The 24,093-nt window shown below is 40.9% G+C and overlaps 1 protein-coding gene across 1 annotated transcript in view; it reads left to right on the top strand.

The window, feature by feature from the left end:
- The first annotated feature begins 10,154 nt into the window (after positions 1-10,154).
- TAFA4 (TAFA chemokine like family member 4) overlaps positions 10,155-24,093 on the top strand; it is a 45,713-nt gene continuing 31,774 nt past the window's right edge. Inside the window, exons 1-2 of the mRNA XM_031555515.2 lie at positions 10,155-10,282; positions 13,290-13,405. Coding sequence (XP_031411375.1) covers positions 10,203-10,282; positions 13,290-13,405 — 196 coding nt within the window. The 5' untranslated portion in view covers positions 10,155-10,202. The remainder of the gene's footprint in view (positions 10,283-13,289; positions 13,406-24,093) is intronic.

The raw sequence follows: 24,093 nt of genomic DNA, 5'->3' as shown, positions 1-24,093 counted from the left end.
GCAGCCTGCTATCTCCTTGGTGTAACACTCACTTCTAGCCTGAATGCTGACAAACAGCACGCAGATCTTGGCTCTCCATGGTATAGGCAGCCTGCTCTTGATCTCCATGCTCATGCACTCTCATCTGCTGTGCAGAAGTATTTTGAGCCTAAATACTTCAGAATGGAAAACAGTGAGCTTCAGAAGCTCTTACTTTCCTGTTAGAGTGACTATGATAGGAATATTCCATTATTAAATGAGAAATTTTTCATACTCTCTAAGATCAGATGTTGAGACCTTCAGGTTCAAAAGGCAGTAGGTTATTCATGTGATACTGCTATTCTCAGGTAATAAGTTGGATAGTGGTACTGCAAGCAGAAAAATAATGAGGAAGTCCTGTTCAATTGAGTCAAATTAAAAAAGACAAGATCAGCTGTCTTTGGCTTGGGTACAAAAATAATCTAAAATGATGAACCATACCCCAAATGGCCGTTTATTCTGTTTTAAGCAGTAGTGCCTGTGCATCTAGTAAGTTATGGTATCTTTCTGCCAGAAAGATGCTATAAAACACCTCATACTCACAAATACCTCCTCAGAATTAAACAGTTTGAAGGAAGCTGAGTAGATAACTACCCGAGTACTTCTATTTGCTTAAAGCCATCAAAATTATGAAAAGGACCAAGAGGGTGATAACATAAATAAAAAAGAGTATTTCAGGAGCAGAAATATTGCTCATTTCCATCTTACATATGAACAGCTGTCTTTATGGGGCTTTTTCTAAAGCATCCTTTAGGTACTCATCAGTCAGCAGCTGTGAGCAGAGAAGGGAATTCTGACCATTCCCTGTGAGTGTTAGGTGAGGGTAGAGATGGTTTCATAACAGTCAGACCAAACAGGCAGCAGATGGCTGCAGGAAAATGAGAGGGATTTACCCAAAACAGTGCAAAACTCTGTCTTTCTTTCTGATGCAGTGGCAGCCTCTGGTGAGCAGAGCTTTGGTTACCTATAGGTTCTTTTGCTGATTGTGGAGGCTGCTGTTTGCAGGGAATGAGTTTCATCTGGGGAAGAAAAAACGTAGATCTAGTATACGATTTTATGTATCATGTTTGTTGTTTTTTTTTCCCTCCAATTCCATTAGCTTTTTTGTTTTCCATTGTGCTATTTACCACTGTTAAAGTTAAAAGGCCTAAGAAATTCTTGCTGTTGTCCCTGAGATGTAGAGCATTTCTACTAACAGCAAGATTTCAAGTGCAATAATCCTGTGACTGTCTCTTGTTCTGTGTGGCTGTTTTGCTTTTTGCCAGGCTATGGAAGTGCTTTGTGCAATAACCTGAAAATTTGGCTTTGAATCAATGACGTAACCACTCCATAGGACTCTTTAAAAATGTATCTCACGGCGAAGGAAATTCAGATGGGAACGGTTAAAGTGAGAGAATTTCACTTTTGTGTTTCAGTTCATCAATCTTTAAAGAGACACTGGTAGGTCAAATGGGTCTAACACTGATCGATTTACAAGAAGAATCTCTTTTTAAAGTGAATCACAATTCATCTCCAATGGGAAATTGAAAAATTAAATAAAATGCAGCTGTGGTCCTGATGGGGAGGTATTTAATTAGCTCAGCCCCTCACACACTCTAGTTAGTTGTCCCTTAAAATCCATAATCCAGTCTGATCTGTTTTTCACAGTCCATTACATTTTTGTTCCGTTAGCTCTGACTGGGCCTGAGAAATATATTTGACTCGTGCCTACCTGCAAGAAGGGCATCTTTTCTTGAGTCTGAGGACACATTTCATGGTATGTAACAATAAAACATGTCTGTCTCCCACTCTTCTTACAAAAGGCTGCTTGCTACTTAACTGCAATTTAGGAAAGTATAGGACATTGTCATCAACCCAAAAAGGAAATATCTGTTGAAAACTTGACTCAGAATCTAGTGAAGTTCTCATAATCTTGTTTTCTGGAAGGACAGCTGCATTTGAGCTACAAATGGCAATAGGATGGAGGTAAATGATTCTATGAAAATAAACCCTCAGCATGACTCATTGGATGGCCTGGGTTGAAAAGGACCACAATGCTCATCTCGTTTCAACCCCCCTGCTATGTGCAGGGTCACCAACCAGCAGACCAGGCTGCCCAGAGCCACATCCAGCCTGGCCTTGAATGCCTCCAGGGATGGGGCATCCACAGCCTCCTTGGGCAACCTGTTCCAGTGCATCACCACCCTGTGTGTGGAAAAACTTCCTTCTAGTATCTAATCTAAACCTCCCCTGTCTTAGTTTAAAACCATTCTCCCTTGTCCTATTTTCATGGGATTATTGGTAGGGACAACTACTGAAAAGTTGTGTCTGGGATGGTGGGGCTCTGTTTAGTTAATATTGCTTATCTGAAGCCACAGAAAGATGACATCTGCTGAGATGTTTCCTACCTGTTGCTAATTCTGAAAGGATGGAAATTTGGAGGCTGCTCTCTTTGTTGCAGCTAAGTGTGAGGATTGTTGCCTCTAGGACAATATTCACATTTTATTTGCCAGAAAATGCAAAAATATATATTTTGGGGACCTGAAAAATGGGATTGTGTCAGAAATCAGAGAAATGAAAGGTTCTTCTTTCCTTAAACCACAACCAAAAACCAAACCAAACCATCAACCAAATTAACTGTCCATCCAAGGTGGCTGGAAATACTGGTTTTTATTCAGATGTGAGTACCTATAATCAGCTCAGAAAGCACAACACACAGAAACAGAAATGGTGATTATTTTATTTAGCTCTGCCATTGTGAGTGTGACCTCAAACAAATTGTATCTGGGGGAAGCAAGGGGAAACAGCTGCCAATCTGATAGTAAATCTGGAGGCTGTGGCAAAAGGACAGTGCTCTGGGAGACAAAAGGTGGAGAAAAGCCTCAAAGAGATTGGAGAGGAGGAAGGCAGGGCACTGCTGGCTCTGACGAGGTATATGAGTCAGTCAGAGCTCAGCACAGGCTGAGATAAAGTTTTGGGCAACGTGCTGAAGCAGGCTTGGTGAAAAACATAACTATCATTCTGTTCACGTTTTGCTGCCCCAGCTCTCTGGCAAACAGTATCTCATGTTAAATAAGTGTACTAAATGTGCCACTAAGTTCAGCTTGTTTTTTTTCTTTCTTTTTTTCTTTCCCTGTGGATCTTGATTTTATTCATAAAGTCTCAAGTTCCTGGATGAAAATAATTAGAGGAAATTTTTCTTTTCTACTTTGTAATTATTTTTAAGAGAGTTAACAGCTCTCCAGAGGTGATGAAAAGCTGATTAAAAGCTGATTGTTGTCTACCATGAAACCAAATAAATGATCAACAATTTATTACTTTCAAGAGATCTCACATTTTTTAAGGCAATTGTAATCATGGGAAAGTGAGCGGATCTCATACTTCATTTCCAACCCTGAGCATTTCAAAGCACAATCAAAATGATGCCACTTAGCCTCCTCCCAGCTCCTCCCATCACTCATGCAGACGGCTACAGGATCATGAAGTGAGCCAAGGGGCCATACAAAAGCAAAACCCATTGTAGCCAGATTGGGAACGCAAAGAATAAGGTTTGTGAAAATGCCTTTTTTTTTTTTTTTTTTCTTAAGCATATAAAGATGGATGTTTCTAGCTTTGCTCTTGAAGAGGATGTGCTGTTATTCAGAGTCTGGCCATGCTCTTACTCCAGTCAGCGTAACTGGGCTGAGCCTCCTGTGTGGAAACACATTCACATGCTGCTCCTTTAGCTGTGGCAGGTGCCAGAAGGAGGGCTCTGTTTCTGTCTCCCTTCTGACACTTCAGGTGTTCCAGAGGTAAATACCACGCTAACACCTCCTACTGCTCCTGACAAACAGTATCAGCTTGCTGCTGCTGCAGTCCTGCCTCGGCAGTGGTAAGAGGTCTGTCTGGCTTCTCTGTGCTTGTGAAAGGATGCAAACAGCAGCCAGGAGATGATTAACCTCCTCTAAGCAAAAAGGCCACTTTTCACCATTGATCAACGCATGGCCTCCAGCTGGGATTTCTTTCTGTCTGCCAACTGTTCCCCTGATGCTCTCGTGCACTGCTGCAGAGCAGGTGGGTTTCCCAGGGGAGGCAGGAAGAGCTGCTACGTAAACAAGAAAGGGGCTGAGCAGAGACAGTGAAGGAGACGTGAAGGATAGGGCTGGAAGAGGAAGGAACAAAGGAAATCACTTCTGGAGGGCAGGAAGCAGAAAGTAAATAATAGGAGTTCTGAAACTCTCTTGCACCAGGGCATGCTGCCACGACGTAGAAAATCTTACGAGACTTCTGGTACTTGCAGAGCACGACATAAAGGATGTAAAGCCTCATTCAAGTCTCTCAAACTCAACGAGAGCTGAACTTACCTGTGCTGTGTATATACAGTGATGGTCATGTTCCAATTAGCTCCAAAGAAGCAGATACTTCTCCAGGGTATGAGGCTGAGCAAAAGTCAGAATTCAGGACTCAAGACAGTGCAGTCTGTGGTGGAATGCAAGTTAAGGTACCTCCAGTTCAGATAGAACTGTGTGCTTGGGGGATGCATTTCATGATGGTCAGAACTTTTATCCAGCGTGGTGCTGCTGAGCTGTACAACTTTGAGACTGGGTAATTTTTAGAATAATTTGAGGACCAAAGTTTGATAAACAAACAATGTTTTCTAACTCCAAGTAAAAAGATTTTCCAGCTGTTTCAAAGTCAATTGACAATAAAAGATCAAGAAATTGTCTCATAGCTCTGTGGTCCGCACCTTTTCCCTCCCATGCAAATTTAGTTCTTCACCATTGCCACAAGTAATTTTGTACGCTGGAATCTCAAGCTAACTGTGCTATTTTTGTACAAAAATAGGAATATTAAAATTTCAATTTGCTAGTAGTTATCCTATGCACTGCAATGTGGCTGAGAGCAAGAACAGAAATAGCACAGCACAATATATTTTGCTGTTGGCTCGTGTAGTTGATAACACAGGTGCTAAAAGTGTGCATTCAGTCCATAATTGCACTTTTGGAAATCTAGCGCTGTATTTATGAGATGCTTTTCATTAGAATCTTTTAACAATTAGCTAATGAGTCCCAAGTGGGACAATTATCCCATATACCCAGGCAGTTGGGATTCTTCATCGGCCATAGCGCATCCACTGCTCATAAAGCATGTTTGTGTTCTAAGAGTGAATCTAACTATTCTGTGCTTTCCTCTTGGAGTGTTTCATGAAACGAAATGAAAGCAGAGATCAGATCATGCTGGTGATGCAGAAAAGGACAGACCCTGTCGGAGTCATGGCCTGATGGGGACTGAGGGGAAAGAATGAACAGATGTGATGTGACTATTTACTGTGAATAAAATGTTTTAGAGAATGAGAGAATACAGTGTTCTAATACAGTAGGATCAGAAAGAACTAGATCTGTCTGCATAAATCCCCTCGAACCAACAGAAAAGCATAGTGATAGCTAGATGTACCACAGGTTGACCATGTCTTTGTGAAAAAACTCCAGTACACCTAGGAGGTGTTTCCAGATTCTTTCTGCTGCTATTTTCCTCTGCTTATGAGAGATGTACACTGGATGGCTGTCTGTGCTCAGGGTTCTGAGGTATGAAGACCTTGCAGAGTTTGCTTCTTGCATGAGAGTCCGGGCCTGGCTGCACAGTGGGGCAGAAGCCAGCACAGCCCTGGGACCCACTGCCTTATCCAGAGGTACAAGCAGGTATGGGACCCGTCTCCCTCACCCTTCATTCCCTTGTTCAAGTGATCTCTGTGAAAACATCTACTAGCCCACCTGGGTCCCTGGTGAGTGGGAAGAAAGGCAAGAGACCACCTCTATAACTGTGGGTCAGTTATCTTTTATTTCTATGGAAATGAATTAAATTCCTACATCAACCCAGGGTGTGGAAAACAGGGGTCTTCATTGCTTGAAATATTCTGTTCAACCAATTTACCACTTTGCTACCTGGTAGAAAAAGCTTATAGTGGGGGAAATGCATATTTGCTCTGTCTGAAACATTCTGCTGAAGAGATTTATTTCAGATATGCATTTCTCCATATCTCTTGGCATGCTACTTGCTTTGCAACAGCACTGCTTTGCTTTGTGGGGAGGTCAGCTGGAAGTGGAACTGGACACTACCTCCTCTTTGAGCAGGGCTGAGGCAGTTCTTGTGCTTCCTTGAACACAGTGCCTGCAATTCTGCCCATTTCTTATGTAGGCCATACACCAGGAGGGGGGAAGACTTTGAGATGTTTCACAGGCTACGGTGAGGGCCTGAAAGAACCTGGATAATCATAGCAAAAAATTCTCTCTGATAAATGTAGTTGAAAGAGTTGAAACGCTAGGCTGGAATGAGGAAATATCCTGTGTTTGCTGTCCAAGCTGAGAAGCCTGTTTGTAAAACCTTCAAAATGAAACCTTGATAGCATTACTTACCTCTCTGTGCATTTACTTTGGCAGAAGGGTTCTTTGTAGGATGATTATGAATAATAAATAATGCTATATGGAGAAAAGCGTACATTCTGTCTTCACTTTACAGCTATAATTTACAGGATTACAGCTGTAATCCTATTGGTCTTAGTAGAATTTTTTCTTGAAGGAAAGATGTTGGCTCAGTTTGAGTTGAGAGAGCAGCTCTAACATCTTTTCCTAACATTTCAAGTACTAAATTAGATTCAATTTCATTTAGATGATCTTCTCATATTTTTCTCATATTTCTGGACTGCAAATGATCAGCTGCTTGTGCCAGAATAACTCAGCTGCTAGTTCTACTGGCCATGTAAATGTTCTCTAAAAGTGAGAGTTCTGGGAATCGCTTCCCTGCTTTTGTGTGACCTGAGCTCCACCAGGTTAAACTTTGAGACCTTTAGTCCAGCTAAAGAAGGCTTTTCAACAGAGGATTCATATTCTCACTGTCTACTGCCCTCCCAGCTCATCCTATTAACAGGTCCACAATGGATGGACAGTTTGTTCTCATCTCTTACAGGGACAGTAAAGACAGATATCCCCTGGAGAGAGCTCCAAATGCTGATGAGGACAGACACATCTGCCCCTAGACAAATGGCACACAAGATGTTTGTATTAGTGTGGATAGGCCGACTGTTACTGGGGCCAATACCTCATGCTATGTGGATAGAACAGCAGTTCAGTAATTGGTGTGATCAGGCCTTCCTCAATGGTACCTGCAGGGAGGGAACTGCAGCAGAAAAGCTGATGTTTAGTCTGTGAGTAAAGGACTTGGGAACTGGTCACAGTAAAAGTTTTGCTTTCTTGCAATGGGAGAACGGTCTCATGTTACTCTGTGCACAGTTTTGTGCTCTTTCTGTTTGCAGAAAGCCTTCTTAATAGATGAAGGTGTTAATAAGGATGGGCAGAACTGTGATGAACCCACTTGGAAGATGCACAGGATCTATCTCGAGAGAACACTGAGCACAGTCTGGGAAGTTTGTTACCTCTTGTTGTGGTATTAATAAAGATCATCTCTAGTTACTTTCCCTTCTGGTGTTCACTTCAAAAAACCTGACGATGAGAAGTCAGCAGCGATACAGAGAAGAGCGAAGTGATGGCTTTAATATTGCAAAACCTCTCAAGGAGAGGCTTCCTGCATCGAATGAACACATGAAGTTGCTCAGCAAGGGCTGAGCTGCAGGCTGCAAGTGCTGCGTGTGATAGCAGAGGAGAAGGAGAAACAGCCTAATGAGATCGGATGCCTGGAAGCAGAGCTGGACAAATGCTGATTAGAAATAAGGCGCAGTGTTTAAAGGGAGGTTAATGAACTGCTGGAATAACTTTGCCGTGCTGAATTTACTGCAACTTGAAGGCTTCAGATCAAATCCGTGGCTGTGATTTGAAGCATTATTGCCTTATAAGCACTTCTGGGGGTTCTCGAAGGACCTCGAGGGTTGGGAGCAACGCTCAGCCTGGCGTCTGCCCACACAGCCGCCTGGCTCCTAGAGGGGAGGGTGAACGGAGGAGTCCTGTGACAGCAGCGTGTTAGCATGATTAATGACAACACTTAATTTGCCTGGGCAGCTCATTCCGCACGAAGGAGAGCTCGGAAGGGCCGACGACAGCTCCGCCGCGCGGGGCCGGCTGAGGCGGCGCGGCGCCGCCAGGGGGCAGCAGCGCCACGCGGCAGAGCCGGCGGCCGCCGGGAGCCTTCGGGAGCCTTCGGGAGGCTGACTGTCCTCTTTTCCCCCCACCCCCCGCAGGAGTTAGAGAAAATAGAGGAATTAGGGCTTTCTGAATATTTAATGGATGGAGGTTGTCTAAATTATTGAATATCTTATTATAAGAGATAGCTTAAAAAGCTTTGGTAATTTATCCTTTGCAGAAAGTGGCTGTAAGAGGCATTTTGCAACATGTAAATATCGGTGGGAAGAATACTTACTTTAGAATGCTGTCTTATTCTGTCAAAATAAACATACAGTGCCTGCAAGGCATCAGAATGCCCCTCGATATGCACTATTATCCGCCTCTTTTGCTGTATCCCTTTAATTAGAATGAGTTGGAATAACCAGTACTTCCCTGTGTCATTGCAGAATAGGTGACACTGAAGTTAGTAGTTACCTGTAGGTGCATCTCAAGTTCTTCTCCCTTCTCTCTGATAAAAATTACAGAGCAAAGAAGCGTCAAAACCTAATTTGGTGTATTGAGATATTGATTCCTGCAAGAGCACTGTGAGGATATATTTATCTGTTCTATTATGAAATGGGTAAAAATGTACCACGCAGTCACTTCAGTCTTTCAGTACTGTATTGAAAAGCCTGTTTGCGTGCTTTTCTTCTCAGAAAGCCTTTGGAAGCACACTGATTTTTTTATTTTTTAATATTTTATGTGCTTAAGAACTACTAACAAGAAAGGCTTGATATAATGCTTGCCTTAAGACATCTTTTTGCCCACGGTTTGTTTTGATTTGAGCTGCTGCACTGCAACTTTGGCTCACTCTGAAACTCCACATTTGAGGACTGAGACGGAGTAAAATCTGGTTAATTATGGGTTGTTGGCCTGGTACCGCTTTAATTCCAGTGTTTGCTATTTTCTCATTGTGTTCTGAGCAGGAAGAAAATGAGTCTGTTGAGCCAGGGCCATTTCTGTTCTAAGCTCCTGGAAGGTGTCTGCTTACTGACTTTTCTGCCCCCAGTGTGTGTTAATGTAATTTTGTGTTTCTTAAAAAGTGGGTTTCCAATTGATCAAAGGACTACTGAAATGAAAAGAGTGGTGGGAGAACACGGGAAAAGTTTATTGTGATCACTCCGTCAGGGGAGACCACATCATTATTACTCTCACAAATTACATTGTGTCGTGTTTCCAATAGCAGAAGGTCAAGTTGAGCCCAGGGATAGAAGTGAGAGAACAAATATAAACAATAAAAGCAAAGAGACTTGGCTGCCTGTGAATTGGAGTGTTTGAGCTCGTTATTCTGTGGAATGCATGTCACTAGTGCTAGAAAACTATCTTCATGTAATGACTTGGAAATGTAGCTTCTGGGTGCAGGTGGGCTTGGCCTGAATATGGTGCAAGTAGAACCAAAAGCATCAGTGGGAGCAGTAAAACACTGATCACACAGACGTGATCCTATGGATGCAGCCCTATGGACCTCTCTGCTCCCGGAGTGGCTGGACTCCAGGGGCCTTGGCCAAATCTTTATGAATAAAGAATTTCACTCCACATTTAATAACCTCTTGTTCAATTTGTTGGAGGTTTCGAGCAATCGTGTGGAAATCTGCACCGTGGCAGTGTCTTTCCACAATCTAACAGCTTCCATGGCATTTGTGTGGAGAGAGGACACTCGATTGTCAACCCACAGTAAGCAGCGTGCCTTGTATGTGTAATTTTCAGTGGAGCAAACTCTGCCTTTTGTTAATCATAGAAACATAGAATGGCCTGGGTTGAACAGGACCACCATGATCATCTGGTTTCAACCCCCTGCTATGTGCAGGGTCTCCAACCAGCAGACCAGGCTGCCCAGAGCCACATCCAGCCTAAATGTAGTGAATGTAGTGGTATTTCAGAGCTGTCTCAACATAGTCTCCCTGTGTTCTTTTAAACAAGTGAGAAGAGCAGCATTTGCTGCCTTTGGCATCGGGTTGTACTGTAGATGGCACTGTGAAGCAACGATTTTGATAACAAAGATCTATTTCACAGCATCATTCTAGTTGTTAATTGCAGTGTAATATGGCTTTCTTTGTAGGTCCCCAAAGTGAAGAGAACATTCTGAAATGCAGAAAGGCTTATCTGCAGCCGCAAATGGGAATCTGGAATAACTATGAAAAACACACTGAAATAATTGTGTTTGACTGGAACAAAATTCTTGCAAAGTCCCCAAGGTAAGAGTGCTTTTTAGCTTTCAAATGACACTGAAGATTTGCTGTTGTGGTTAGCAACACTATCCACTTGAATCCGAGAGAGTTAAGGCTTGACATTTCTGAGAGTGGCAGCCCGCTGACGCTGAAGGGCCCAGCACCCCTTGTTGTGTCTGTCTGCCAAACTTCATTCATCCCCTGTCTTGTGAAAGATCACCCTGTATTTCTCTATATTAGTGGGCTGAAGACTTGTATCCTGTCTACCTGAAGTCTGCGAGTGTTGTATCGTTTTAGTGACACTGGATGGTTTTAGCAGCCTCTCAGCTTGGATATAACTGTATGGATGTTTTTTAGTGATACACTTATTTCTGAACTCAAATGTACTTACTTAAGACTAAGTTTACTCTGTTACGATAATTAAACCTTGTTTCCCATTACCTGTTTAACATCAGGGTCCTGGTTTCAACACAGTCAGACTTTCATAATATGGGAAAGCTTTGAAATGATGTCAGCACACATTTCCACTGAGCCTGGGCTCGCTCCTCTAATAGCAATGGTGGGAACACCTGGATCCACTTACATTCTGAAATAGGAGCTGTTGAGCAGCCAGTGCATGATTTGAGGCCAAATATCCGTCCCATCTGTCAAGTCACGCCAGAAATGGCATGCTCAGAATTTCTGTCTATAGTATTTAATTTCAAGGGTTAAATCTTGCTTCCAGTAACACCTTAGGAAACCTGAAGGAAGGTCCCTATCTTCATTGTGTTACTACAGAGTGACACCAGACCTGGGATGTCCACTGATACCTGGGTCAAACTTTTGTGTTTGAGTTTAGGGCAGCGGAGAGTTGATGAGCAAGATGAGTGAATCCTGGCTTCCTATTCAGAGGTACTGGTGCACAGGGTACAAGTGTTACTGTTGTCATAAGAGGAGAAAGAAAACAATGGTTAAACGGTTAAGTGGTTAAATTCAGCTCTCTCCTCAATAAAGTGGCATTACTGTCATTATCCGGGGAAAATTTGGGGACTGAACTCTGAAATGGTAGAGTGATTTTGATACCTACTGTGCAGTTTACCCAGATGAAGATCAGCAGCAATAACAACACTTGTGCTGGATTCACTCTCACTCAGCCCCGTTAGCTGCACTGGCCTCATGTGGTTCAGCTGGGTGCAGGTGAAATAGGCCCATGGTTATCAGCTGACGTGTAACTGCTGTGAATTAGCTTAGGATGCTCTGTAAGAGGATACTTCTAGGATAGAGAAGGAGCACTGGAGTTTTTGTCTTTTGAGGTTGATTCATGCTTGCAGAAGAGTTTCACGCACTGTTAATAAAGAATCTGTTTCTTCTTATATTGATTTCAAAACAGAGCATCTTCTTAACATAGTTTAATATCCATATTTTTCCCAAATCAATCCTTAAAACATGGCTTACTTATTTTTTCTTTAAGATTCTGTTATTTTACAATAAATGTGAAGCTTTAAAAAAATATATGTATAATGACAGGCTGACGTCTATAAGGATAGCTGAAGGGGGAGAACAATTCCTTGATTAAAAACAAACAAAGGAACCCCAAACCAGCAGGTACAAACACTGTTGCTAAAATATATTTGCAGCAGGTTTCTGGCCTCTTAACTTTTAATATGAAGAAGTGCATTTCTGAATTATTTGGGCCATATCAATGTTCTCATTAACACATGTTGAGAGAACAGCGTTGTCTTGTGATGAGTGGAAAGGAAAATCGGGCAAGCACTTTCAAATGAGAAAATGTGAGATCTGTTTTAGTTTCACTGGCAGATGGTTACTGGATTTAAAACCTGACTGCCATAGACTAAGCTGAGGCATGGGATTGTTTTAATTTTATTTATTTATTTTTAAATTATCAGGCTGTTCAGCACTTGATTGATCTGATTAGTTGAACGGTTTCAGGTATTATAAAGATATATAGGTGTAAAAAAAAATAAATCAGAAAGTACCTGGAGGAATCAGAACTAGAATCTGCAGGGAAAAGTTCTCAAAGGACTTTTTGGTGCAAATAAAAATGCTTGTGATAGGCTTGTCCAAATCCCAGCATGCTGATTAACTACAGACTAACGCTGCTATGAAAGCAGTATTTAGTTCAGTTTATGCAAATCTGTGATTTGCCTTTAATTAATTTGATGTATTCCTGCTTACAGCATTTTCTGAAAGTGGGGAATGGTACATCTAGGAGTTCAAGTGCATAATGCACATTTATGTGTTGCACAAGTAATAAATCATCGTAATTGAGTTTAAGAAAATGATCAGATTAACTTTCTATATGATGAATGGCATAACATAAGCTATTGAAGGATTTAATTGTAGATATTTGCAGCAAAATTACTGGGGATTTGTGGCTGTGTTTCTATCACTCCCATAAATAAGACTAACAACATCTGTCTTCTGTTGAGCAACTGTTTTCTGAAATAGTTTCTAACACTGACAGAGTAGTGAGACCTTGGATGTATTTGGATGAGGTGATGGTTTCATGACTGTTTAACCCTTAGTAAGCCTAGTGATGTCCAGGAAAGCCAGCTGATAATGTGTGCTTGAGAGGTAGAGCCACCTTGTACACACGCCTACCTGTTGTTGGTGCCCTTAGCAAATATACCCAAAGGGGTATTAAATACAGATGACATTGTTCTGTGGTGTTTCTGTGATTTTGAGGCAAGTGCAGTTTCCAAATAGTAGCACGCCTTATCAATACACATATTTAAGTTTTGTGGATGGACCTTAACCAAAAAACAAAGCCGCTCAAGATGTACTGCAGTTGTATGGTGTTATAATAAATATATGTGTGGTAATCTGGTGTGTGATGGCCATCGCATTTCTTCTGTTGGTAAAGCATACTTAAAAAATGAATTGATTTCAGCCCAACTGTGAAAGTGATTTTTGCCAGTGCTGCCTTATTTGTTATTCTTCAGTATCTTGACAGCGTTTCCTTCCCAGCACTGTTTTTATGTTATTCCCTACTCATATTGTTCTTTCACTCATCTTCTTCCTTTTCTGCCTCCAGGATGAGATTCTGTGCCAAATCAATGCTTCTATCTGACTGGCTCTTTCTGGTCTATGTGTTAATGGTCTGCTGTAAATTGTTGTCCGCCTCTAGCCACCATCCCCGGGGACACACAGGTAGGAGTGTTTGAACTCATTATGTGCTACTGAGAACAATTAATACCACTTGCAGAATGTTAGGGCCCACTTTTTAGCAGTGGATAACTGATGAGGCTGTTGACAGCATGTTACAATCAGTGCAATGGGTTAAAAATACAGCAGCAACGAAATGTGTTACTGTAAAAATCCATGGAGTTTCTAGCAATTTTTTGTAGTGAAATCCCTCCAAATTTTTTCTGGTGACCTTCGTGACTGCTAGGACGTCAGGTTTTTTTATTATTATTATTTTTTATTTTTTTAACAATTCTGAAATGTATCTTCTCCCTCCTAATCTAGTACTTACCAGGAGACTTTCTAATGGTATCCTTGGCTTTGGTGAGCAATAAATCAAAGCTCTAAGACTGTGTGAGCCAGTTCTTTCACAGAGTTACACAGATATGGACTGTGGTTTAGTTCATCTTGTGGTATGCTATGTTTTTTTTCCTGCAGAGTAAAGCAAAAAGAATTGCATTTAAAGGAATGCATTTAAATTCTAGCGAGGTATATCTACCAAGAACAGTGTAAGTATCTATAAATGGCAGAAAAAGCTCAGAACAAACTGGGTTGGCTTTGTGAATTGATACAAGACTGGGTTCTTGGAAGCAATGTGTTTGTGCTGGGACTGTGCAAAGAACACTGCAGAAAGATATATAGATGTACCAGTGCTAATGCCCTCTATCACCTCTGATCCCAGAAGCAAGAAAGGTAAAGCTAACACAGTAGTACCAGTGTGTTCTGCTTTAAGGAGAGCTCAAAATCCTGGCTGCACCCTCATGATGAGAAGAGTGAGCTCTCAGTACTGTAGTTAAGAGTTGTGCTGGCCTGGGGATTTCTGCTTCCTATTTGTGATACAGTCACATTCTTAAATCAGGTGTATTGCCATTAATGCATATGAAACGTTCTTAACTCTGAGTCACATTGTCATGGGTCCGTGTGTAATGTTAACACACACTTCAGCTCAGTGCTAGGAAGTGAGGATACTTTTGTTAGAGTGCTCATCCTCCAGATGAGACAACCTGATGATCTCTTTCCTGGCTGCTTCTGGTGATTGTCTAGGTAGGAGTTGAAGGACCCTTGTGTGCTTGCCAAAAAAATTGGAAATCCTGGTGCACGTCATTGAATTTAACCTATATGGAGCTGCTGTGTCTGTCTACACACTCACGGCACGTTAGCCATGTGTATATCTAAGAACTGCACAAAATACCTCTTGGCCTTGCTTTATCACCGATTTCTGGGTTCCGTGGTGCTGTAGAACATTTGTACCGTGCTCAGACGTGTCATTTGGCACTGCCCTTCCAGCGTGAGCCTACTGCTTCATTCAAGTTCTATTTAAATTTAGTTGTCTTATCAGGGAAAAAATCCCTCGAGTTTTCTTTAAAGCATGGACTGATATGGTTTATTAGCAGTTTTTTTCTTGAACACCATATGTTTGAAGCCATTGAAAATGGATTCCAGCCCACTACTTTCTTTTGGGTGTTTGACATTTTGCTGTTGAAGGAAATCTGGCCAGAAACTATAAACCAGCAGTAAGCGTGTTAAAGTTACTGATAAAATGCCAAAAGAATTGAAAACTACTTTCACTGCCTGGTAGATGCTTTTTTCCATGTAGTGAAGTGTGTTTGCCATATGATGCAGTCATGGAGAAAAAACAGAAGTCTAAGCGAAAGCCTGTAAGGTTTTCCAGTGAATACAAGATGATTCGTATTACCTTTTTACAGGTAGCTGTTATGGTAACTGACTAAATCACTTCACTAAAGAGGAGGGTCTACATACAATGCCAAGTTAATTAGGCAATCTTGATCCTTCCTATAAAGAACTGTTGCTTATCAGCACATTTTGGAGCTGATTAAACCATTGAAATTCCTTTTGTCATTCAGAGAAGAGTCTTGCAAGAAGAAATGTTATTTTTGTCTTGTTAAGATGCATTTTGCATGTGTACCTAAGGGAAATACATGTAATAAGGCAGCAGTGATCCCCTGTTGTGGGCTCATATGATGAATGCTCATTATGTGTCATGTAAATTTTGGCAGTCTTTTAACATAACATTTCAGAATGCTTGACTGCATTCTTTTAACTGACACTAAGGATTTTTTTCCCTTTATCAAAGAAGTATTGTAAAGCACAATTGAGGTTCTCAACTGTTAAGCAAATTTTCTTACAGTGCTTTCTCTGGTAGGCTAAAGAAAGGTTCTGCATAGCAGTATGGTCAGATCATAGAGCTCGTTCTTCTTCAAACAGACTGCCTCGAGGCTGGAGCTTTTTTGCACCTTTTTAGACTTGTGTGTCGTATTCTTCTCTGGACATGAGCTTCCCTCATGCATACACCGAAATGACTCCCATCCCAAACTGATTCTATGTTTCACATGCAAGTCACCCCATTTTTGATTCTCTGCCTCCCTTATCCGATGCATGGCATCACTGAGCATTTGGAAGGCCCTCATGATGGGGCCTGCATTTCCCAGCATCATCTTTTTTTTTTGGCTGTTCAGCACAACGCGCAGATTGCCCCTCTGAGGTATTATCAGATCTGTGATGCAACCTGATATGTGAGCAAAACAATGTCTTGCAGCTTCCTGATTGGCATCTGGAAAGCAAATAATTTTCTTTTAGTGTGGCTCATTTCTTAGGAAGCAAATAATTAACCTCATCGGGTTAATACAAATTAACACGAGGTACTTTTTTTTCTGGTTAATAGACAACTTCAACATTTTTCAAAGTAAAATGTGCTGAAGCAGGTTATCGTGGTAGAGGGATGAGTTCAGGCATTGGGTTTGGCAAGGCCTTTGTTCTGTGTCTCACCCTTAGGTCGAGTAGCTGTAAGCCAGTAGGTGTATGTTAAGATGAGAAACACCTGCTGTTTGTGAGACACCAGGTACCTAGCTTGTGATCCTTGAAGAGGAGCTTGTTTTTAAGAATGTGTTATTTGCCCCTGAAAACCCATGTGTTTCAGTCTGTGTATTTGGGATCACTAGTCTCTTTTAGAAAAAGTGCTTGTTCATGACATCTAAGAAAGTTTATTAGCCAAGGGCAGACAATAGAATTTAAGCTGAAAAGTGGGATTGACTTTTTTTCTTTGCAAAATACTGCAATTTTTAAGGAGTCTAATCCAGGAAAAGACACATATTGACTTTGGTTGTTTTAGATGGCACTTGAAAGAATGACATTTGACAGCTGTCTCCATAATATTCAGACAGGAACAGAAGCTGGATCTTTAAGGACCCAGAAACAATCCTGCTGCTGAAAAGTGAGAGACAATGGCATTGAGCAGTCCCTTTGACAAAAAGGGCCTCATCACTGTAATAAAGTGTAGGACAAGGCAGGCCTATTCTTTTGTTCTGCAATATATTTGCTGCCATCAAATAACTCTTAGTGGAGAAAGAGCCTTGTTCAATCTAGCAAGCCAATTTTGCCATTGCTTTGAAGAAGTTTGGATCTTGAACCCAGCTTCAAGGCCTCAACCTATCTTTCATTTGAATGGTGCAATTGTTTTGACTGACAGAGTTAACTCGGCAAAAGGTAGAGGAGAGATGTTCTTTCTCGTTATCATTAGATCACTGAAGATGATACTTACGCAGATTATTTCAGCAGGCTCCCTCTGTATCTGTAGAGAAAAGACAATTCAGAAAATTCATCTGATTTCATTGCTGTGAAGTACCCTGTTGAAGAGCTTGTCTTTTGCACTGATAGTGGCTGAGCACCAACCTTACTACAGCTATTTAAAATGAGGCAGTATTCCAAGATCCCAGAGTTCCTAACTGAGACCAGTATAACAATTCCACACTGTGCTGAATGAAGCAATGTACATTTAGTCCCAGAGATTTATTTCCACCTCACTGCTGTAAGTCAGGATCCACAAATGATGAAACATTGAATAGACACTTCCTCTGGTCACCTCACTTGGAAGCTGGACTTGTAGATCATTAACTTGTAGATCATTAACTGGAACAATTTCTGTCATGATTAACCATTACAGCTTGGCTTTTTTGAGGCTGCTGCATATTATTTTTACGTGATGTTTTCTAACTGAAATACTTTCAGCCTCCTTCTGCTTGCTGAAGGTTCCAGATTTTGGAGAATCCATTATTAATACACCTGGAAACCATATGCTTAATATACATCTGTAGGGCCAAATTTGACTCTGAGCTGTCTTACTTGGTTCACTTTCTTTTTTCTTTGTGATTTCAACTCATCACTCTTCAAGTGAAGAGTTCAGCCCTAATAATCTGCTTGCTTCCCACAGATATAGGATGATGCACAGCATAGGGATAAATCACTCTGAGTTCACTGGGACAGCTTGGTCTTCTTGCCAACTGGAAGAATGAGTACTAGCTTCACAGAGTTTATTTCCCATTGCTCTGCAGATGGATTAATTTACAAGGTTATCAGAGGTTCAGTGGGAGAAGTCTTGTTGAAAATTGCAATGGCAAGTCAAATGTGCATGACCGTGGAGACTGGGAAGTGGATTCATAAGGGAATTAACAGCAGCCTGAGGTGTTGAAAACTCTACCTCTTTGCTTAGTGAAATGCAGCAGAAAATCTAATTTGCTGCTTGGCATCTTAGTTGCAATCTCCTGCAACCAGGATGCTGTCTTGGCTGTTGTTCAGAGGACCAGGGGTTTCAATTTTTCAACTGTGTATAAAAGATGGGCTTTTGTTGATTGGCTGTAGAGGATCTGCACAGGGATCCGAGATAATTTTCTAGGCTTCCGTGATCGTTTTCCTTTCTGCCCTTCTGACTGATGCCTGAACGGGGTGAGGCTGATGCATGGGACTCAGCTCATCATTTGAGTTATACAGTTGTGCCCTTGATGCAGAAAACAAAGGCTCTCCTGTCTGATCCTCCTGTTCTCCCCTTGCTGTTGGTTAGAGAAGGCAAAGTCTTTTTAGAATGTGTCTGTTTCTGATTTTCTACCTGTCTTTAATTGCTCTCTGATCTAGCCTACCAGTGGGACAATCCAACTCACTTGTTTCTCGCAGAAACAGTCTGCTTGTCACTTGGTAATGGCAAATATTTTATGTACATAGGCCTGGGACAGTGTTCTACCATTGACTGCAGTTGTTTTGGTCTGCAGGGCTCTCAGAATCTGTTTGTTTTTTTTTTTCTTTCCTTTTTTCTTTTCTCTGAATATGAGATGTCAGCTGGAATTCAGTCTTGTTAATACCTTTTGGTTGGGCTTTTGGTTTCAGGTGGTCTGGCAGCAGACAGGGTTGTTCCACATCAGTTGCAGCTTTTCACAGCTTTAAAGACTTTGTGAGTAAAATTGTGTCCTTGATAGAGTCAAGTAGAAAAACTTCTCTTTTACATTGGCTCCAGGGCTTAATCTACTTTAATTGAAGGCTAGATGGAAGATGCAACTTTATGTTAGAAATATTGCTACTTTCAAGGAAAAAAAGGAAAAGCAGGGTTCTGATTGTCCCCTTATTTTGGGGCTGGGATATCATTCATTCTAACAGTGCTGATTGCTAGGGGTTTGGTTCCCAGTTCCACCAGAGGGCCCTGCAAGGCTGTGAAAAGGACTCCAGCGCACAGCTGCAGACAGACAGCACGCTTGCTGCCTCGTGATTTAAGTCATAACGGTGCATTTCACTAATTAGAGTTATGTGTCTTTTGTATTTCAATGGGTCAGATGTGGTTAGTGCACAATAAGCTTTAGCCTTTTGTGCTGTTTAACTCCTTTTATGTCTTAATGTTTTATTCAGTGTGTTATTTATGTGTTTTATTACCCAGTTTCTAAATATAGGGTAGCTACAATATACAGCCCTGGCTGTGATCTCAAGTAATAGGGTAGGGAAAGCAATTCAGTTGAGCAATAGGATCCCTTTAAGACAGAATGGGATGGAGTTTTCTGCATGATGTTTGCTGGTGTATTTTTCAGGGGGAAAAAAAGAGGAAGAACTGAACCTTTATTTGGGGTTGAGGGGTGAAGGAGTTTTAAATAACAGTGAGAACTTGCTGTATATATGATGGTCTTTTTCAAAATCCATGTGTGCATAGAGGCTACCAGAAAAGAGAAATTCAGTGTTAATTTAGTCTTTTATAGTCTTTTATAAAAAATTTATCCCAGGGATCTGTGGGAAAAAATTACTGATGAGGTGAAGAATGTGTACTTATGCATATTGTACTTCATCATGTTATTAAAAAAAATAATAATAAAGAGAAGCAGCAATATATAGCAAAAAGAAGAGAGAAGATTCAGAAGATTCAGTCTCAACAAAAAAATTACAAGTCCATTGTATCAGTGTGAAGCAGGAGGCCAGAACCAAGCTGTTTCCAGCAATATCAGGGTGACCAGATTCTAAAACTTTGGGGGAAAGCTTGTAAAAATACTATATTTTATTCATCTTACATTGGCAGCATTATTTTTTATATAGTCTCTATGTGTAAAAATGGTCACGTTTACATTCCATTGCCCACAATTCTAACCAAGCAAGCTTTGTTTGCTTTTTATCTTTCTTTCTTCCTTTTTTTTCCACCCGCCTCCCCCAAACTTAGAACTTATATTACAAAAAAGTAATGTACTTCAAGTGCATATGCTTGTACCAGTGTTGGGAAAAAGAAGTAGAAATCTGCGAATAGGATGGAAGGCATCTTGTCCTCAGTGTTTACTTGAGTACAGTGATGCAATGGGAAGTGGAACATGTTCTACTCAGAAGCTGTGCTCTGGGTTTACGTGGAGGTCAACATGCTGAGTCCTTGGGAAGGTTGATGTTTGAGTGATGAAGGCAATAGATTGAAATGTAAAGGACTTGCATTGAATTCCTTTCTCTGAATTGATTGAAAGACTTGTTTAAGATGGAAGTCCTGACCAAACTGAATGGGGAGCTTGTGTTTCTTCTGTGATTTAGTTTCTAGCCTGCTCCAGATACGTCATATGGTGTTTGGTCCCAAAAGAAAAGTTAGACTTCATAGTTATGATTTTATTAACGCTTGAGCGTTAATAAAATTCTTTCTGAATTCATCATTCAGTGTTTTGCAAATCACTGCCATTTTGAGGGATGGAAATTGCTTTAGGGTCCGTTCAGCTATTGATCGACATGCCTGCGCTTACTGCATGGGTTGCGTTGTCGCAGCCTTGCAATCACATTAGTTGTAATAGCAGCACAGAGCTCGTCCCAGACTTCAAGTCCAATTTTAATGTAATTGTAAGGCCTTGTGCTACTGGAGAGTTCCATTTCAAATGAGTGACTGCACAGACTTTAAATAATCAAGTACTTAAAAGCAGGAAATTGGTTGTCATGTTTGACCTCACCGGTTCCTTGTCCACTAAGATTATGTAAAGATCTCAGCTCTGTTCTCGTGCCAGGTGTGTTTATTTCCCCTGCAAAATGGCTGCTGCTTGATTTACATTTGGAAGTCTGTGGTGTGGCTGAGGACTTGAGATGCTTCCCAACCGCCTTGGAAACAAAAAAATGTTTAATTGTGGAAGAAACTGACAATGCATTTTCTTAAAAAACTAATAATTAAATTGCTGCTGCTTATCCCTTTGCTACAGTTGTCTGTTTTTCAGTGTTTGACAGCATTCTTTCAGGAGAATGAAAATTGGTGGAGGACAACAGATTCTAAATCAGGAGATTAAAGATGTCTTATAGGGTTCAGCAGGATGATCCCTCCTCATCACACCGAACATGCTATATGTCAGCACACGAACTGATGCTACATGTGACATTCATTATCTACCAGGGAGGCAATCATTAATGATACCCTGCCAATAACAGAAGTTATGAGCAGAAAATTCAAGGATCAACATTTCTATTTCTTACTGTTTGACCTGCCCTGCCTTTATTTTTTTTCCTCTTTCTTTTTTTCCACTCTTGTTTCTAAAATGGACATCATTCACGTGACTTATGGTCCAGTGATGGTCACTGTCTTTTTTACTTACCTGAATGTTCTAAGAGATAGTGACCAGGTAAGCATGTGGGAGGTTTACTCTCAGCTTTTATTTACTGCTTATATCTTCTTGAATACAGTTGTCCCATTAGTTTTTGCACCTCAGTCTCCTTAAAATAGCACCTAAAGATGCAGTGAGTATTTTAGAACAGCTTTCTTTCACTGTCTTTTTAAAATTAATTAATTTATTTTTGCACAGTGACAAATTGTTGCACAGTAGCTCGGTGTTACACTTCAGGGGTGGAGCATCATGACTGGTATGTAACAGATCGTGATTGTGTTAGCAGGTATTTGCAAGGTGTTGCCTGCAGCTGACTGAGTTTCCTGTTGGCTGTTGATGCCTGATGAGCACAAATGGATGGAGTTTAAGCATATCAAGGCAGTCTTTTCCATGCATTTTATTTTCTGGCTGGGTGAAAAAGCTTAGTGTCTCTTCTGCTCTCTGTATTCTTTTTTCTCTATTTCCCTTTTTCTTGGAGAGATTTCCTTCTATATAGCAAGAAATAGAAGTGAATAAAGATCATGCTGAGCTTTCTCCTTCACAATGCCTCTGAATCACCACTGGATGGATCATGAAGGTGAGAGTACAGTGGGCTAGGGTGGCGTTAGCATGCTTGGCTCCAGCACAAGTGGTGTTCAGCAGCTAACACTGCAAAGGGAAAAGAAGAACAGCATGCAAACCCCTCATTTGTAACTGTGCCCATTGTAAAGTACCAGGTTGGATCCAGTGCCCTTCCTGGTCCAAAATGCACAGCACAATGAAAGAGAATATTGCTTGAAAAAGATAATGAAAATATGTGTGTCCAGGGAAAACAGATATATAAAGCTCTTTAATAACATTCCCTGCACAAAACAATTTGAAAGTATCAAGGCTTTCTGACACATTCCTTGCTCTAGTCCCAGTGATGTCCTTTGCACAGTCTGCTCCTGGTATAATAAAATGTGTTTTGAGACACTGTAAATTAAGGAAGCATATTATCTCATTTCATGAATAAGCAATAAGTGCACAGGCACATTTTTATTATTATTATTTAATGAGGGACAGTAAATAACTGGTCACCCACAGGAATGGTGACTGTCCTCTCATGACTTACTATTTTGGGGAGGTGTTCTCTTCAAAGAAAGCCAAGTAGAAAGATATCTATATTGACTGTGATGTTTGCTTCTATTCTTAGGTATTCCTAGATAATCTGTAGAAAATAAAATTTACTAGAAGTATGAAAATCAAGTCAGGATATAATTTGAACAAAGTGCAAATTATGTCTGTTGGCATAAATCACACCAGCAGTATGAGTGTCTGGACCAAGCTGTGTTTATGCTAATGATTTCTGTCTATTCAGTCCTTTCAGCAGATGCTGGTATTCTTCCAACTGCAAACAAATACCCCAAACAGAAATCATAAAATTTCTCATCTAAAACGGTTAGAATGTAGAAAAAGGTCCTCAAGTATTGTCTGGGTGCTGTAGTTAAAGAATTGAAATTGTGCTGATCCACAACTTTGTCTCCCCATTTTTTCAGAAATGAATTGAAATCGCTGTCCTCAGCAAAATGCCATTTTCTGCAAGGGATGCCACAGTCCCCAGGCATGGAACTGGAATAATTAGTCTACAACTGACAAATAATTGTGTTATGCTGAAGTCTAGAAACATCTAGGCAAATATAGCATGGCGGTTTCTGCCAAGTTGGAGAGAAAAGAGGGCTTGCTGTGAGAACGTGTCCTCTTTCAGGGAACAAATCTAACCCACCAGTGAGTGCAGAAAGCATTATCCTGACTTTTCAGCCCTTCCTCAGTATCGAGGGATTTGGGCTAAGTGAACTCTGGATCAGAATCAAGGCTTGAATATGCTGTAGCCTGAGTACAGTGATGTTCTGTTTTTTTTCTTTTTCTTTTCAAATTCATTCCAATTTTTCTTTTGTGTTGCCTTTCGACAAAAAAAGAAAGGTCTTTGTCCCAAGTGCTTCAGTGTAAATAAACAGCAGTGTGCTGGAGTTCCTCAGCCAGTGTCAGCCAGGCTGCAATCAGAGTGATGCAAGGTGTTTGTCGGAGGAACACGAGGTGCTTTGCATGCCAAATGTGATCACTCTCATTTAACAGATGGGGGGCTGAAACACACATGTGCGTGGTGAATATTTCCAGGTCTTAGGAACAAATTGGATTTAGTCGCAAAATGGTGCTGGGATTATATTTAGATTGACTTGCCTGGGACTTGGCAGCTGGGCTAGTACTTACAGAGTTTTATTTATGCAAACAACAGAGTATGGCACTTAAATAACATCATTGCACTGTTTTGGCCAGCTGCACTGAAAAACATTTGAAAGCTGACAAGTGTCTGGCAAGCTCTTTCCCAAAATTATTTTCAATACTTCTTAGTCCTGAATCCATTAGCTAAGCTGGTCAAAAGTTCATGAGAAGAAATGGCACTTTTGAAATATTATTAACATTTTGTGTTGAATGCTAAATGCTCTACTCTTAAAGTGGGTGAAGTTCTGCTTGCTGTATTTTATTATAGACTATGACGTGGGCTTTCAGACCGAGATCCATTAAGTAATAAATAGTTATAGCAAGGTCATTTCTTGACCAAGGAAAAACTGCATGTTGTGAAATGATGAATTCAGTCAGGAGACAGGCAGTGGAAAGATGGCGTTTTTGTGGCAGTCTCAGCAGATGGTTGTGATGAGATATTGCTAATTGTTACTGCTCTTATTAGCATCTTCACTGAGGACTGGTTTGCTACTTGCACGTGGGTATGGGGGAGAGAAGTGGAGTCCTTCCCTCTGA

Source organism: Meleagris gallopavo, chromosome 14 (assembly GCF_905368555.1).
Source record: "Meleagris gallopavo chromosome 14, MGAL_WU_HG_1.1, whole genome shotgun sequence".
Classification (NCBI taxonomy): Eukaryota; Metazoa; Chordata; class Aves; order Galliformes; family Phasianidae; genus Meleagris; species Meleagris gallopavo.
The sequence above is the reverse complement of the archived record's forward strand: the minus strand, read 5'-3'. Positions and strand labels throughout refer to the sequence as shown.